General features: G+C 38.6%; 1 protein-coding gene across 2 annotated transcripts in view; it reads right to left on the reverse strand.

Moving 5' to 3' along the window:
• Window positions 1-13332, reverse strand: part of LOC124545008 (spermine synthase-like) — a 55329-nt gene extending 41997 nt beyond the window's left edge. Inside the window, exons 1-3 of one of the 2 annotated variants that reach the window (XM_047123784.1) lie at window positions 13161-13332; window positions 12849-13069; window positions 32-143 (exon numbers count right to left, since the gene is read on the reverse strand). In XM_047123784.1, the coding sequence (XP_046979740.1) occupies window positions 32-143; window positions 12849-13069; window positions 13161-13221 (394 nt within the window). In that variant the 5' untranslated portion in view covers window positions 13222-13332. Of the gene's footprint in view, window positions 1-31; window positions 144-12044; window positions 12157-12848; window positions 13070-13160 lie in introns of both variants that reach the window. The other variant, XM_047123785.1, reaches the window with a different exon arrangement.
• Between the last annotated feature and the right edge of the window lie 4358 nt (window positions 13333-17690).

The raw sequence follows: 17690 nt of genomic DNA on the forward strand, positions 1-17690 counted from the left end.
CTTCCTTATCTGCAAGCACCCACTATCTTACCTGCTGTTGGGAAATATCTATCAACGATACCTCCACGTTTTATAGCTGGAAAAGCATGACTTCTCTTGCCTTGGCATTTTTCTCTTAAAGATTTCTCGAGCTTGTGAGTCAGCTGTAACAAAAGCAAGCGTAGGGAAAACAAACCAAAACATTCAACTATTTTACATTCAATAAAGTTAACAATGCAACATGCAAATACAACATGCATAAAATTGGCATTTGTTCTGGATAAGGATGCTCTATGTTCTTTTAAATTGTGAGTAGCTTTCTTCTCACTTCAGTATAAAGTACAAGAGCAACTTCCCGAAGCACTACTACATTGTGTAGTGAACCAAGTGCTGACATGCATATAGTACTTAACACTGGATTTTTCATTTCAAACAAAAACAACTTGCCAAACTAAATCACATTCCTCATTTCATGATAATTTTACATATGAAACTATAATTACATTTCCACAAGGTAAATCATTCAAATCACTTATGCATGCATGCTGCTCACTTTATGACAACTTGTGGACATGAAGTTGAAAGAATAACAAGTTCTCAGAATTAAATTTTCATTCTGCAGCGGAGCGTGTGGTGATATGAAACATCCTGTCAGATTAAAACTGTGTGGCAGACTGAGACTCCAACTTGGGACCTCTGCCTTTTGCAATGAAGTGACCTACTCTGAGCCACCCAAGAACAACTCACAACCCATCCTCACAGCTCTACTTCTGCCAGTACCTTTTCTCTTACTGTCCATACTTCACAGAAGCTCTCCTGCGATACTTAAAAGATCAGCACTCCTGGAAGAAAGGATATTGTGGAGACACGGCTTAGCCACAGCCTGGGGGATGTTTCCGGAGTTCCAGAATTTTCAAGTTTCAAGTGACAAGTTAATTGACAAGAGCTATATATGAGCTGCCCCTGTCACATACTTAAGAACTATCCTACAGCACTAGAGAGACATAACTATGGGTAACATTACAAATGCTTATCAAGTTATGGTCAAGTAAATAATTTGTGATAAATCAAGTGTTCTAAAGTTTTGAACTGACGTGATAACGAATATTACAAGTCAAATAAAAATGGAACAGGTCTGTGGATGTAGAGGGGGGGGGGGGGGGGGGGGGGGGGGGGGGACAGAGGCACTTTGAGCAAAAGGATTAATTGAAATTTTACAAAGACAAAAAAGTCACAGATAAAGCAAAGCTACCGAAAGATTAAAAAAGACAAAACTGAAACATGTTTGGGTAGAGAAGATGTACAACAGTATTGGTACTTTTAACAATGGAACTCAAGAGGCCTCAGGAAATTCAACAAGTCACAGTATTTGGGCAGATACTATCATACTGAAGGGAAAAATAAATAAATAAAATAAAAAAATTCCTCATCGACTGTGAAAACAACACTTGTAAATCAATCATTTGTGCACAGTAAGCCAAAGTCTGAGGCAGAAGAAAACTACATGATGATCTATTCTGCAACAATATAATTAATTAAATCTTTTTAGGCTTCCAGCTGCATTACATCCATCACATCCAGTTGTCAGCACAGGCTTTCATGACTAACAGGTGCACGGTTGCTTAAAAGCCCATGAAGACTGAATCACATGAAAGACTCGGGGAAGATTTTACTAAAAAAGAATGAATGGTATTTTATCACTTTCATAGATGCATATGTTTTATATAATGAGAGCAGGTAACAAGAGAGAGAGAGAGAGAGAGAGAGAGAGAGAGAGAGAGAGAGAGAGAGAGAGTGTGTCTGCCAATAATTAGGCTGTGTTAGTTTTTTCACTGACTACACAGTACAAACAGAAATGCCAAGAATCCTAAGTATACGGAGCATTTAGTTTTGTACTTGTACTGTTTAATCTGTTATTACAATTTTCAACAAATGAATAATCTTTATAACTGGTTGAGTTACTTCCACTGTGCTCTGCATAGATGAAACACACAAGCCCCATTAGTGCCGAAGTCAGAAACTACAAGACATTTGTCATCCATGCAGCTGAAACTATACAGCACTTTGGTGCAAAGCTTCTATTAACTCTTCTCAATCCAATTATTATACTTTCTGCATTTTCCCCAACTCTTATTTATTTAACACTAATGGAAATGTGTCAGGCATTGCCCGAAATCGGAGCTGTAGCGGAAAACTGTTATGTCTGATGTAGCCCAACAGTGGATCTGAAAGATGTTAGCCACAACAGAAAGCTGCTAAATGTGAAATAGATGAGGCCTTTTGAAATTTAAGGGCTGCATATGTTGTGTTGTTGTGGTCTTCAGTCCTGAGACTGGTTTGATGCAGCTCTCCATGCTACTCTATCCTGTGCAAGCTTTTTCATCTCCCAGTACCTACTGCAACCTACATCCTTCTGAATCTGCTTAGTGTATTCATCTCTTGGTCTCCCTCTACGATTTTTACCCTCCACGCTGCCCTCCAATACTAAATTGGTGATCCCTTGATGCCTCAGAACATGTCCTACCAACCGATCCCTTCTTCTGGTCAAGTTGTGCCAAAAACTTCTCTTCTCCCCAATCCTATTCAATACTTCCTCATTAGTTATGTGATCTACCCATCTAGTCTTCAGCATTCTTCTGTAGCACCACATTTCGAAAGCTTCTATTCTCTTCTTGTCCAAACTATTTATCGTCCATGTTTCACTTCCATACATGGCTACACTCCATACGAATACTTTCAGAAATGACTTCCTGACACTTAAATCAATACTGGATGTTAACAAATTTCTCTTCTTCAGAAACGCTTTCCTTGCCATTGCCAGCCTACATTTTATATCCTCTCTACTTCGACCATCATCAGTTATTTTGCTCCCCAAATAGCAAAACTCCTTTACTACTGTAAGTGCCTCATTTCCTAATCTAATTCCCTCAGCATCACCCGACTTAATTACACTACATTCCATTATCCTTGTTTTGCTTTTGTTGATGTTCATCTTATATCCTCCTTTCAAGACACTGTCCATTCCATTCAACTGCTCTTCCAAGTCCTTTGCTGTCTCTGACAGAATTACAATGTCATCGGCGAACCTCAAAGTTTTTATTTCTTCTCCATGAATTTTAACACCTACTCCGAATTTTTCTTTTGTTTCCTTTACTGCTTGCTCAATATACAGATTGAACAACATCGGGGAGAGGCTACAACCCTGTCTCACTCCCTTCCCAACCACTGCTTCCCTTTCATGTCCCTCGACTCTTATAACTGCCATCTGGTTTCTGTACAAATTGTAAATAGCCTTTCGCTCCCTGTATTTTACCCCTGCCACCTTTAGAATTTTAAAGAGAGTATTCCAGTCAACATTGTCAAAAGCTTTCTCTAAGTCTATAAATGCTAGAAACGTAGGTTTGCCTTTCCTTAATCTTTCTTCTAAGATAAGTCGTAATGTCAGTATTGCCTCACGTGTTCCAGTGTTTCTACGGAATCCAAACTGATCTTCCCCGAGGTTGGCTTCTACTAGTTTTTCCATTCGTCTGTAAAGAATTCGTGTTAGTATTTTGCAGCTGTGACTTATTAAGCTGATAGTTCGGTAATTTTCACATCTGTCAACACCTGCTTTCTTTGGGATTGGAATTATTATATTCTTCTTGAAGTCTGAGGGTATTTCGCCTGTTTCATACATCTTGCTCACCAGATGGTAGAGTTTTGTCAGGACTGGCTCTCCCACAGCCGTCAGTAGTTCCAATGGAATATTGTCTACTCCGGAGGCCTTGTTTCGACTCAGGTCTTTCAGTGCTCTGTCAAACTCTTCACGCAGTATCATATCTCCCATTTCATCTTCATCTACATCCTCTTCCATTTCCATAATATTGTCCTCAAGTACATCGCCCTTGTATAGACCCTCTATATACTCCTTCCACCTTTCTGCTTTCCCTTCTTTGCTTAGAACTGGGTTTCCATCTGAGCTCTTGATATTCATACAAGTCGTTCTCTTATCTCCAAAGGTCTCTTTAATTTTCCTATAGGCGGTATCTATCTTACCCCTAGTGAGATAGGCCTCTACATCCTTACATTTGTCCTCTAGCCATCCCTGCTTAGCCATTTTGCACTTCCTGTCGATCTCATTTTTGAGACGTTTGTATTCCTTTTTGCCTGTTTCACTTACTGCATTTTTATATTTTCTCCTTTCATCAAGTAAATTCAATATTTCTTCTGTTACCCAAGGATTTCTACTAGCCCTCGTCTTTTTACCTACTTGTTCCTCTGCTGCCTTCACTACTTCATCCCTCAAAGCTACCTATTCTTCTTCTACTGTATTTATTTCCCCCATCCCCGTCAATTGCTCCCTTATGCTCTCCCTGAATCTCTGTACAACCTCTGGTTCTTTTAGTTTATCCAGGTTCCATCTCCTTAAATTCCCACCTTTTTGCAGTTTCTTCAGTTTTAACCTACAGGTCATAACCAATAGATTGTGGTCAGAGTCCACATCTGCCCCTGGAAATGTCTTACAATTTAAAACCTGGTTCCTAAATCTCTGTCTTACCATTATATAATCTATCTGATACCTTTTAGTATCTCCAGGGTTCTTCCATGTATACAACCTTCTTTCATGATTCTTAAACCAAGTGTTAGTTATGATTATGTTGTGCTCTGTGCAAAATTCTACCAGGCGGCTTCCTCTCATTTCTGTCCCCCAATCCATATTCACCTACTATGTTTCCTTCTCTCCCATTTCCTACACTCGAATTCCAGTCACCCATGACTATTAAATTTTCGTCTCCCTTCACAATCTGAATAATTTCTTTTATTTCATCATACATTTCTTCAATTTCTTCGTCATCTGCAGAGCTAGTTGGCATATAAACTTGTACTACTGTAGTAGGCGTGGGCTTCGTATCTATCTTGGCCACAATAATGCGTTCACTATGCTGTTTGTAGTAGCTTACCCGCATTCCTATTTTCCTATTCATTATTAAACCTACTCCTGCATTACCCCTATTTGATTTTGTGTTTATAACCCTGTAGTCACCTGACCAGAAGTCTTGTTCCTCCTGCCACCGAACTTCACTAATTCCCACTATATCTAACTTCAACCTATCCATTTCCCTTTTTAAATTTTCTAACCTACCTGCCCGATTAAGGGATCTGACATTCCACGCTCCGATCCGTAGAACGCCAGTTTTCTTTTTCCTGATAACGACATCCTCTTGAGTAGTCCCCGCCCGGAGATCCGAATGGGGGACTATTTTACCTCCGGAATATTTTACCCAAGAGGACGCCATCATCATGTAATCATACAGTAAAGCTGCATGCCCTCGGGAAAAATTACGGCTGTAGTTTCCCCTTGGTTTCAGCCGTTCGCAGTACCAGCACAGCAAGGCCGTTTTGGTTATTGTTACAAGGCCAGATCAGTCAATCATCCAGACTGTTGCCCTTGCAACTACTGAAAAGGCTGCTGCCCCTCTTCAGGAACCACACGTTTGTCTGGCCTCTCAACAGATACCCCTCCGTTGTGGTTGCACCTACGGTACGGCTATCTGTATCGCTGAGGCACGCAAGCCTCCCCACCAACGGCAAGGTCCATGGTTCATGGGGGGGGGGGGGGGGGGCTGCATATTGCTTGCAGAAATTATAAATTATGTCACAGCATGATCCTCAAGACAGTACTTAAATTACTTTTGCATGATCCTTTCAACCAGTGTCTTGCAGAGGGTGAAATATAAGCTGTGAATTATGAAATTATGTTTTTGCTTAATTGGGCTGGTGGTGATAAATTAGAATTTTGACTATAATGGGATATCTACTAACTTTATTTCACAGAGAATGTTTTGGAGAAGTTCTGAAACAATGGAAAATCAGGCATAGTCTCCGCACCACATGAACTCCACCAATATGTCTTCCATGAAGGGACATCAATTACAGCAACTGTTAACATGAATGTTAACTACCAGTACTACTTTCATATTAATTCGAGGCTTATTACAAGAAGCTACAGAGTTACTTATGGTTATGAAATTAAAACACGTAGGTATAATTGGATTCCATGGAAAGTATTCAGTTGATGCGGATTTAACAGAGCTGAGGTAATTTATCTAGAGCCATTTTGCACACTTGTTACAGAAATCTCTGTGTTACAATTACCGTGCTTTTTCTTTATCTTGATAATCTGGGGTAAGCAAAGCAAGCTGCCTGTTTTCTGATGGTCACGACAGTATGTAGAAGGGTAATCATAGGTGTTGCTTTGGTTGAAGTTTGCTGTACTGAGCACAAAAGTGATCAAGGTGACAACACGTTGAACATTCAGTACAACTACCCACATCTCAACTCCAGCATGTTCCAAGTGTATCACTGTGTCCCTGACGTAAAAAGGCTTTGCTCTGACAATTCATATCTTAATTCCCTGGGTGCACATTATGTTTGTCTAGCATCAACTACTTAAGCCTGAAGAGTTGTGTGTGTAGTAACAGTAAAAATGACAATTATGTATCAAAAATTTTTCATCATGGGTCTACAGGAAAATAACTTTTCCTGGAATCTTTGAGCAACCCTGTAATCTTTCAAAATGAAATACATTTATCCACTGCACATCATGTTTGAACAGCTTATGTAGAACTCCACTACCTTTAGTGTGTTCCTAACTTACCCCACTTCACTAGATGCCTCTTTTTTGGACTTTCTGGATTGGTGCACAAAATCATTTGACAAATCTGCACCTCTATCACCACAGCACACTGCATGCAGTTCGGACTGCCATATAACAAGACTACTACCAGTATCGCACTGCAACACTGTGGCACTGGCTCTATGTTGTAAGAAACGCTAAAACAAGACCAACACAGTATTTAGAAAGAATTTACTCCTACTTAAAGCTAAGAGTTGCAGTATGAAATGAGTTGGAAAAAATATTATACTGCCTTAGTCCACACTAGGATTGAGCAGAGAACAGTCAGTTAATAGCATACAAAAATATGTGTTTACCATATAATGACTGACTCCAGTCTGTCTGTAGCTATAGAGTCCATTCTTAAGGGAAATAGATCTATGAAGCACCTACAATTTTATGAAATTTATTGGCAGACCAGTTTCAAAGTTTTATAGCTCCATTATCGATGCTCAAGAAGTGATTTCACAGATGCCATTACAATTAAAGCACTGGTCAAAGCTAACGACCAGTACCACAAATTCCACTTGACTCACATTTAGCTATTCCCAGTGGTTTCTTCCATACCGACTACACTGCAGCATTGGATGTTTCTGTATCATCAGATTTCCAACCTATGCTCCGTTGCTGCCTGCCCATACACGAGAGGCCACCAGGAAAAAGAATAATCAGATGTTTGGCGATAAACATAGTAATGGGTAGCTGCGCAACATTTCTGAAGTAGTTTATGGTTGCCAAACCAAGGATGCCGAGATGAGTGAAACAGTTGTCAACGCCTATGAGTAACATTCACCCCTCTATGGTAACACTGTCTCCATAAATAACTACCGCTGCACCCCTTCGATTAGCTAGTGCATTCTGGTGTCAAGCCACTCTGAACACTATGTCTATCCCTCCCAACTCTCATATTGAAAAGCCTACTTTTGGCTAATTCTCTGCCCATTAAGAGCTTGAAGTCTAGCACAATTGTGTCCAACGATTTGGAGCCACAACTGCATTCACAACTGTGTGAATCATTCTAAGGTGCACACAGATAAATGACTTAGTTATGCTCAATGAAACTTTTTACCGCTCATTACAAACGAGCTCTATCAATGGCAAGGGGATGGACAATAATGTGCCCTTAATTCTTTTCCCAATACACACCACAAACAAGATTTATATCTGGTGATTCAAGTAGCCACTGTAGACATTTCATGTTCGTGTCAATCAAGAAAATCTGACAGTTTCAGTTGTGAACATGAGGCCTTCATAATCTTGGAACATGCAATCCTGTTTCACTTGAGGAACATGGTCACCTAAAATTTCACCAATCATCAGGTACCTTTTCTGTGAATGTGACCCAAGGAACCACTGATAATGGAAGCATCTAGGCCAAAGTTGTACCTACAGCACTGACATAGATGGTGATGTGAAGAAATGGGCAGCAAATGGTGAAATCCATTGAGATAAGCAACTCTGAGAATGGGTAGGTTGCTATTATTGCTATTGCCTGTGAACAAGTATCTAAAAAACGGTGAAGCTAGTCGAATAGTCACGTGCCACTGTTATAGAATTGATAGAAAAAGGTTGGAGGACAGTGAAACTACCACCAGGTACTAAATGGTTGAATGTCCACATTCCTTCACAAAAGGTGGGTTTCGAAAGCTAGTCTGCTCTGTAAAGGTGGACAGACTGATCTGTGGCATCTCTGCCAGAAGAGCACAATGATGGTGCATGCACCAAGTGTTTCTGAGCGCATCATTCATCATACACTGTTTAACATGGAGCTTCACAGCAGACCACCCTTACATGTTCACATGGCGACCCAATGGACATTTATGATTGCTGTGGGCACAGGATCATCAGGAAACATGTCCGCTATTCGGGTGAATCACATTTTTGCTACACTATGTCAGTGGTTGTCTCCACAAGCATTGTCATTGAGATGAACGTGCAGTGTGTCATGGATGCAAGTTTGGGGGGGGGGGGGGGGGGGGGAAGCAATATTACACTATGGGAAACGTTCTCCTGCACTTGCATGGGACCTGTGGTAGTGATCGAAGACAAGCTGACAGCTGCGAACCACCTGCCTCGCTTCATGCTTGATGTCTTCCCTGAAGGCATCCTCTTTCAGCAGTATAACTGACTGTGCCTCAGAGCCAGAATGTGCTACAATGATTCAAGGAGCATCTTAGTGAACTCATGTTGATGGCTTGATGACCAAATTCGCCTGATGTAAATCCCATGGAACCCACTGGCTCTCTATTGGGAGGCACCACTGTCGACACATTATTTGTGTGAATTACATGACCTGTGTGTAGACACTTAGTGCCACTTACCTCCACTAATCTACCAACAAACTGTCGGATCCCTGATACACAGAATCAGTGATGTATTTCGGTCTGAAGGCAGACACAAGCTATTGAGCAGGTGGTCATAATGTTTTGCTCAGCAGTGTGTAAAACCCAGTAACCACTTTTATGGCAGTAGCCCTACTAGAGTATCAATCCTCTAATTTTCACCTCAATTTTGTGTAACAGTTGAAGTCCCTTCAAAAATTATGTTTACTATCATGACACCAAATAAAAGAACTAAATGCTGCTATTAGGTTAATGGCTTTTCACAGTTACACCACAATAATATTCCCTCATTTGAAGTCGGTGCGGTCTGACACGATAGTCAACACAACAGTTACAGATTTTTTGAAGATACAACACTTTCAAACACATTCTATTGTGTGTGTGAGTGGTGGTGGTGGGGGGGGGGGGGAGCGATGGAGGGGGGGGGGGGGGGGGTTAGAAACTGATAGTGCAGTACAGACGAATTATAAAAACAAAGAAATACCTACCAATTCCAACTGCTGTGACACATGACAAAGTGGCAAACTTAAAACACCCATCAAAATTCAATATGCACATCATAACAAAAATTATACTTTTTCTCATATAAAATTCATTGTCTTCACCAACTCAAAAGCAGCCGCCTTTCAACCTAACCTACATGTGGGATTGCTACTGATTAGTCTGTCACCATAACCCACATTTCCAAAAAAAATGTACAGAAGCAAAATAAATGTCAGTGTTGGGTTTTACCTTTTGTTATGCCACAACATAATAGTGGGTCAAAGTCCAGTGTTGGTAGCTTCAACTTATTTTTTGTAGCAACTCAGCGAAGATGATGCTTTTGCTCTTATTAGAATTGTTATCAACCGACTATATTTTTTGATAATTGTTTACATCATTTAAGACCAAAAACTATGGTGGTACATATGTTACCATTGGACCTTTGACAGGTATTCTATTATGTGTTGCCACTGCACATAAAAAAATAATGAACAGTTTGTTGTTTTTATTTTATGTTTTCTTTTACTCTATTTAAAAAAAATATTTGTTACTCATATTAAAGTTTACTTACCACTATGTGAACACAATCCTTGAAACTTTAGCATGCAATAATAAAGGTGATACAGGTCACAATAATGTATATAGCAGAAGCCAATCAACGTGTTCCAACAATAATAGTGATCCGATGACACACAGATTGTTGTAGCAGTTTTCATACACTTGGTGCAGCGTAATACTACAAGATGTCAGGCATAGACAGAGCTGGTAAGGCATATTCCCAAAAGTTTGGGACACGCTTAAGTTGGTGGTAAGAATGCTTTCCAAGGACCACAAATGACATTAATTTTGTGATAAGTAAACCTCCCAAGCACCTTCTAGAAACTATTTTGGTGGTTACTTCCCAATAACCATAAACCCACTATTGTTTTGTGAGATATACAGTTCCCACAATCCAGAAGGCTATATTTCACAACAAACAGAAACTACAGTTGGTGCAGTGGACTGCCTCCAAATGCCAGTAGTGTACAGAAGTGGTAACACAGGTATCCTCTTAATGCTGTAAAGAAATACATGCAGTGCGAAACTACTTCCATGGCAGACAAAAGTGTTAACTGAGAATTTCCAGAAAGTGTTATGTCTATTTGAGACTTAACAGTTTGTCAGTCCATGTAAATCTATGCCAGTTTCAAAAGCTGCTGAATTTCTGCTTAGAGGTAGTCAACAGGTCCACTTCTATTCAGCATTGATAATGCAAATTAAAAATGTTGTCACAGTGTTCACTATACACCTTAGTTTAACATAGCTGTTCATTAGTGCATTCCAGGAGAAATCTGCAACCTTTTTTAATGACGAGTATTTGGATAACAAAACATATCTTTATAAGAAACTGAACAACAGGATAAATGAGCTAGAGAGTGAATCTTAATGGTGTGTCAGACAGATCTGTAGTGTAGCCCAAGGTGTAGGTTAGGTTGAAAGGTAGTATGTGTAAGAGTTGACAAAGTCAATTAATGTCAGTGCCCCAAGGTTGTGGTAATAGAATGACCTGTATAATAGCCTAATGTTTATGTTCATACTATATTTAACATACTCTGTCACAAAACAAACTGGAAGGCAAATTCCGAAAAACAAACTAGGTACAACTAATGAACAAGTCTCTGATGAGTATTGTGATGCCTATTATGTACGTACATTGTACATAATCTACGAAAAATACCTAGCAGGGTCCACAACAAAACTTCTGCCTCTAATTATCACCTTCCAGACTAACCTAGATCTCTCACTATCTCATAGCCAACATCTTTTTCAGTAATACAACCATCATTTCTTTAACTTAAACAATTTGATGAGTTAAAAAATAGTGAAACATTTACAGTGACAGTAGATAAGAACTGCACAGCAATCAAGAGTGCATCAAGGTTAAGGAGGGTGGGGGGAGAGCAGAAGGGCGAAAAAAATTAAAATAAAAAATGCCTTGCATAAAAATCACCGAAGATTTAAGAATCCGATTTGGCCATATGAAAAATGTAGCAAAACTTCCCAATCACACACTCTTAGGTTATATGTTCAAATTTGTGTTTATTCATGCAAATAATTCATCCTGCATAAGTTGTTACCCAGTTGATAACAGTGCACATTTCACACACTTTGGATTAAAGGTGCAGATAGACAACTTCACAATCCCTTCAAGTCTGCTGAGACATCTGCGAGATTGTCTGCAATTCTGTATGTGTAAGAGCATTTATTTCGCACCATATTAAGAGGTTATATGAGACATATAACAAGGCACTGAAAGAAAATTTAAGTATTTGATTCCAAGCAGTCTGATAGTAACTATGAATTAGCATCTGCTGAAATAATCTGTTTCAGTAATCCTTTAGCTGATTACCATATTTCATTGCATATGCATTGGGAAATTAATATGTATGCTGTATTACAATTGGTGTTACCCATTTATGGTGAGAAACTCACAAATTTCCCCACTTATGTAAATCATGATCCCACAAGTGCGTAATTTCTACTGAAAAGTGGGCATAAACAAGCATCCAGATGCAAGATCGGTGAGGCACCCAAGTGCCTCTTACCTGAGGTAGTTAGGTAAACGTCGAGGGCAGCTCCACGCTTCACGGCCGGAAATGCCTTGCTACGGGAGCTACCTAGCTTGGCCCGCAATCTCGTCTCCAAGCCCCGCACGTGCTGCAAAGTGCAGGGGCATTAACAACATAACCCTACGTGCAGATCCAATACACCCTGGTGAGTGGACAATACTGTCATTAGATTTATGACAAATGGCTAGTTGTATTACATTCAAGAATCAAGTAACTTTGACAAAATGCCCACTGTTAAAGATTATTCTTTAAAAATGTTTAAAAACAGGTAGAAAAATGTGAGAAACAAATACATTACAGTAACACCTTATTTTTCTTTTACATGATGCAGAAATAAAAGATATAGGCAGCTTCTTTGATGATTTCTTGAAACTACAAAGGACTAAACAAAGAGGTTAAATGGCACGTAAGAATTGCTGCTGCCAGACTGGGCAGGATAATGAACAAAATACTTCATTGTCTTCACAGCTCTTGATGCTGCACTCAATGACTGAAGGGCCTGTAATGGCATTAGGAAAAAGGGGGTTAAGATTAACAATGTTTGAGGCTTGAGATGGACCCTTCCATATCTATGTATTTCCCCCCCTCATGACGTTACACCGGTAAGTAGTTATCCGTAAAAGACACTCTGCAGTTTCGTCAATACTGGGTACCACATACTACTGCAACTTTGAACGCATGCTGTGAGAGTTTATGGTAAAATAATAATTTCATTTATTTAAGATGTTGTATCAGCCTGAGGTCCTGAAATACTAAAACAAGTTCACGTCATGGGCTTACCTCGAATGTCAACAACGGTTTTTCGTTGTCGTCCTTGTAGTATTCTATGTTGCACGCAACAAGACCTTTATCAAAGGTTCTCACCGTAATTAAACTGTTTCTGTCTGCTTCGTACAGGGACACAAACGTATCACCAATTTCAAGAGAATGTCTGAATTTTAAAGAAGGTAGATAATCCAATAAGACGCTTTCCACATTTTCTTGTAGTAGCTTTCTTTCGTCTGTAGAGAAGTAAAACAATTATAATGAATAGCCTGCTTATACCACATGAAAAACTTCATAGCTCGAACGAATTTTCGCCCCTCGGATTACCTTTATTTGTGATAGCTGAAGGGTTGACAGAGAAGTCTAAAAGAATCGTGTTAATAGCCATATTTGAAAGAGTGGTTGGTGTACGGAATCAAATCTTGCGTCCCTCTAAACTGCTATGCGCAAGGTAGTTCTTATTCCGCCGATTCAAGGTTAGCCCGCCGATAACCTACGATGTTTGGCCAACCAAAAAAAAATTGTTATGTAATTCTGACGTCAAAGATTCTATCTTGAACTGGATTTGGGACTGTTTTCCCATGCTTGCGTATAGCACTGGCGGGAACTTGAACAGATTTTGACTTTTCTTTTATTTACTTCTCTTTATTCATCCAAGAATCATCTCACACTTGTCAAGGTAATACACTGCAAATCAACAGGCCAAAATATACAGCACACAGCGTACTTAACACGTTTTATGAGGTTACGACAGGTAGCATTTACTAAAGAAGAAGGCGTTTATACACAAAATATACCTGAAATCGCCTGTTTGTATACAACACTGTTGAGATATGATGCAGTACGGAAAGTGTCGTCCATATGTTACAAAACATAGAAAGATACTTCTCATAGAAAATATATGCATACAAACGCTTCAAAACGTTTATAAGGCAATGCGGAAACTAAGTTTGCAATCGGCGCGTTACCTGATGGGAGTGTCAACATAGTTTGCGCGAATATTAGAGCTGTTTTACCTGGCCCATAATTCTTTACAAGTGTCAAATAACCGTTTCTCAACAGAGCAAACTTTTTCACGTTGGGGAGGTTGTTAACGGAAACTATAGCATCAATTTATGTTCTTACTTACGCAAAGTGTAGGATTCTTCTTTATCCAAATGCTATGGTACTTTAATCATTTTCGCTTTTACATATTAGACCTCTTTTGTGGAAGAAAACCATCACATGAAAGATATGCAATCTGTTACGAAGCCAAAAGCATACCATATAATAAAGACTAAAAATGCATAAAAGCAGAAGATCCATTTCTGTAACATGAATGAGCACAGTGACAATAGGCTAACTTATGTTAGCAGAGTAACTTGCTGTCGGTATCTAATTGGGAAGATCAGATTTATTATATACACATTAGCAAAACAAGAACATAGAACATTTTTATTAATGTACATAGAGTTCTATAAATCGATGCCTGCACTACAAGCTGTAAAAGCAGAAAGTTACAAGAACAGAAACATAACCAATGAGTGCTATGAATTTTTACTAACCAAATGCAGAGAATATAATAGAATCAGGCACCTTTCCAGACAGACTAAAAACAGCACTGGTTACACTCATTTTTAAGAAAGGTGACAACAACAAAATAGAAAACTACAGACCAGTCTGAATCCTTCCTGTCTTTTCCAAAATAGTTGAGTTATACACAACAAGATTATAAACTTTCTTAACAAACACAAACTGATGTTCGAAAATCAAAATGGATTCCTAAAAGGAAAATCAACTAGCACCGCAGCTGCTCAACTAATTGAAGAGGTGTTAGGGTGTATCGAAAGCAAGGAACATGTGGCAGGTGTATACCTAGACCTGGAAAAAGCCTTTGATTGTGTGAATGTTGACATCCTATTAGACGAGCTAGGGAACATGGGCATTAGAGGCGCTGCTTATGACCTAATAGAGTGTTATATGAGCAATAGAAAACAGTTTGTTCTACTTAGAACGGAAAGTGGTGTCTACAAATCAGAGATCACTTGCATAAAATATGGTGTGCCCCAGGGCTCGGTGTTGGGCCCCCTTCTCTTCTTGATCTATGTAAATGATATTAAATACTGTACTATAAATTCCAAAATTGTTCTGTATGCTAATGACGCATTCATTGTGTTTAAAAAAGGAATCATGTAATGAACTAGAGGCCGAGTGTAATAATGTGACAAAAGAAATTGTTCAGTTTTTTAATGAAAGCCACTTAAATGTAAGCACCAGTGAAACATGTTTCATGGAGTTTAACAAAAGTAGTTTGAATAATGAAATTAAATTATACATTGTCAACGAACTGGTAAAGAAAGAGTCTAGTGTAAAATTCCTTGGCGTAACAATCCAAAGCGACCTGAAATGAGACACACATATTGACTCCCTAGCAACTAAGTTGTCAAAAAATAGATTTGCTATCAGTACTCTCAGCAAGTTCTGTAGAGACACTGTAGTCCTAAAGACTGTATACTATGCTCTTTTCTCCTTTCACTTGAACTACAGTATTGAAATTTGGGGGGCTACAACCAAAGCTAATCTTGATAAGCTACTCATTCTTCAAAAAAGGAGTGTGAGAATAATCTGTGGAGCAAAATATAGGGAATCTTGTCGCAACTTGTTTCCAAAAACAGAGGTGTTAACTGTTATAGACACATACATTCTAAAAGCCATATTGCTTGTGAAAAGACTGCACCCAAACACTTATTCAGATTTCCACCAGTACAATACTAGAAATAAAGAAAGATTTTTAAATTGGCAGCCACAGAACAGCACTTTACGAAAAGGGGCCTCAGTACGCAGGTATAAAATTAGCTAATGCACTGCCTAGTGCAGTCATGGCTCTTCCTACAATTAAACTGAAACATCAGCTTAAGAAACTTTTAGTGAAAACCCTTTCTACACATTAGAAGAGTACCATACTTATATGAAGACCAACAAATGCTATGTGGAATTATGTGAATAGAAATCAGTAAACATCTTACTGTAATTTTGTTGTAAATTAATGACGTATTCAGAAGAATGTGTCTTGTGCATTGTACAAATAACTTTAATCATTACTGTTTCTTTGTACATGTGCAGTGTACCATTCGATGTTGAATAAAGCTGTTATTATTGTTATTATTATTATTATCACACAGCCAGAAGAAAGATTTGGTAAAAAATTGATTCTTTAAGGAAAGAGGTGAAAAGAATAAAGGATTCCAGGGAGAGTTGTGCTGGCTCAGATGAAATATTAGAATCCACTTTGCAGTAGGAGTTTTTAACACATTACCTTTGTGGCTGTGTGATACTGTTCTCTGTATTTTGTTAACAAAATCTTATAGTAATATTTTTTTGCATTAAAAATATGCAAATAATTATGTCAAAGATTGTAGATATTACAATTCAATATTTTATTATATATTTGTGTCAGTATCCATGTTGCTGTGTAGATTCTCTTTCTTTGAAGTTTTCAGGTGTTGATGTGTGCGTTGCTAAGAGTAATGTGTTGTTTATTTTAGAACACTGAATAAATCTTTGTTTAAGCAGCATATTTGTTAGGTCTTTTATATTCGTGACTTGTTAGTAGATGCGTGTGGTTCTGCTAAACATTGATCTCGTGAACAACTGAGATGTATAATTAAATAGCCAGTCACTGTGGCCGAGCCATTCTAGACACTTCAGTTTGCAACCGCACTGCTGCTATGGTCGCTGGTTCGAATCCTGCCTCGGGCGTGGATGTGTGTGATGTCCTTAGGTTAGTCAGGTTTAAGTAGTTCTAAGTCTACGGGACTGATGACCTCAGATGTTAAGTCCCATAGTGCTTAGAGCCATTTGAACCATTTTTATAACTAAATAAAGCGACGCCGACTGGGGTTACTTTGGTGCTTGCAGGGTTACTTTGGTGCAAAACCAAAAAAGTTTTAAATTTTTGTGCTGAACAAACAAAACAAGATATATTGGTATTTTTGGGTTTAAAATAATCTTATACCCTACTTGAGGGTATTTTAATAGTTTAGAGTAATTTAAAATTTTTACCATTGACAACACTGGAGTTTTTGTAAACCTTTGTTCTAATGTGTGCTCAAAACTTTTCATTGTGGACGAATTCAGTAACAAGATAAAAATAAGGTGTCAAAATATCATCTTCCATTATCTGTTATAAGTCTGTGATAATTGTTTGTTTCTTATTATTTTTTTAAACAGTACATGTTTAACTTTTTGTAAACTTCACCTAAAAACTAGTTTTTCAGGGCTACTGTGTACCAGGCCTATTTAGACTGAAGTAGCCCTATCAGTTTACATATACGTTTTTTACTTCCAAATGAAAACGAAAATATACATTGTTGTATACGTTACTGTTGTGCAAAATTACTTTGGTTGTTTTTGTTCAACTTGCTGATTGCAGAATGACGAAAACCTGCAAGATAAAGCCAGGTCCAAGAAAGTACACTGGTTATAATGCTGAAACCTTGGAAGCTTGTTTGAAGGACATACGACATGGAGTCAGTATTACAATGCACCTAGAAGCACAGTAATAAATAAGCTTAATACCTATGGGTTACTGGTACCGGAAGGGCTACTTTCAAAAACACTTGGCCATCCTACAGTCTCAGTCGAGAAGAAGAACAAGCCTTTGAGGCTCATATTGACAAGTTAGCTACATTTGGATTTAGTATCACTGATCTCGATTTACGATAGTCCACAAAATGCAGTCTTGACAAACAGGGGCGTACAGTGAAGAGTTTTAAAAACGAATTTTCAGGTCCTGATCGGGCAGCATCATTTAGAAAACGTCATCCTAAGCTAACGCTGCATACAGCGAGCAACATTAAATGAGTAAGGGCTGCTATC

The sequence above is a fragment of the Schistocerca americana genome, chromosome 8, assembly GCF_021461395.2.
Source record: "Schistocerca americana isolate TAMUIC-IGC-003095 chromosome 8, iqSchAmer2.1, whole genome shotgun sequence".
Lineage (NCBI taxonomy): Eukaryota > Metazoa > Arthropoda > Insecta > Orthoptera > Acrididae > Schistocerca > Schistocerca americana.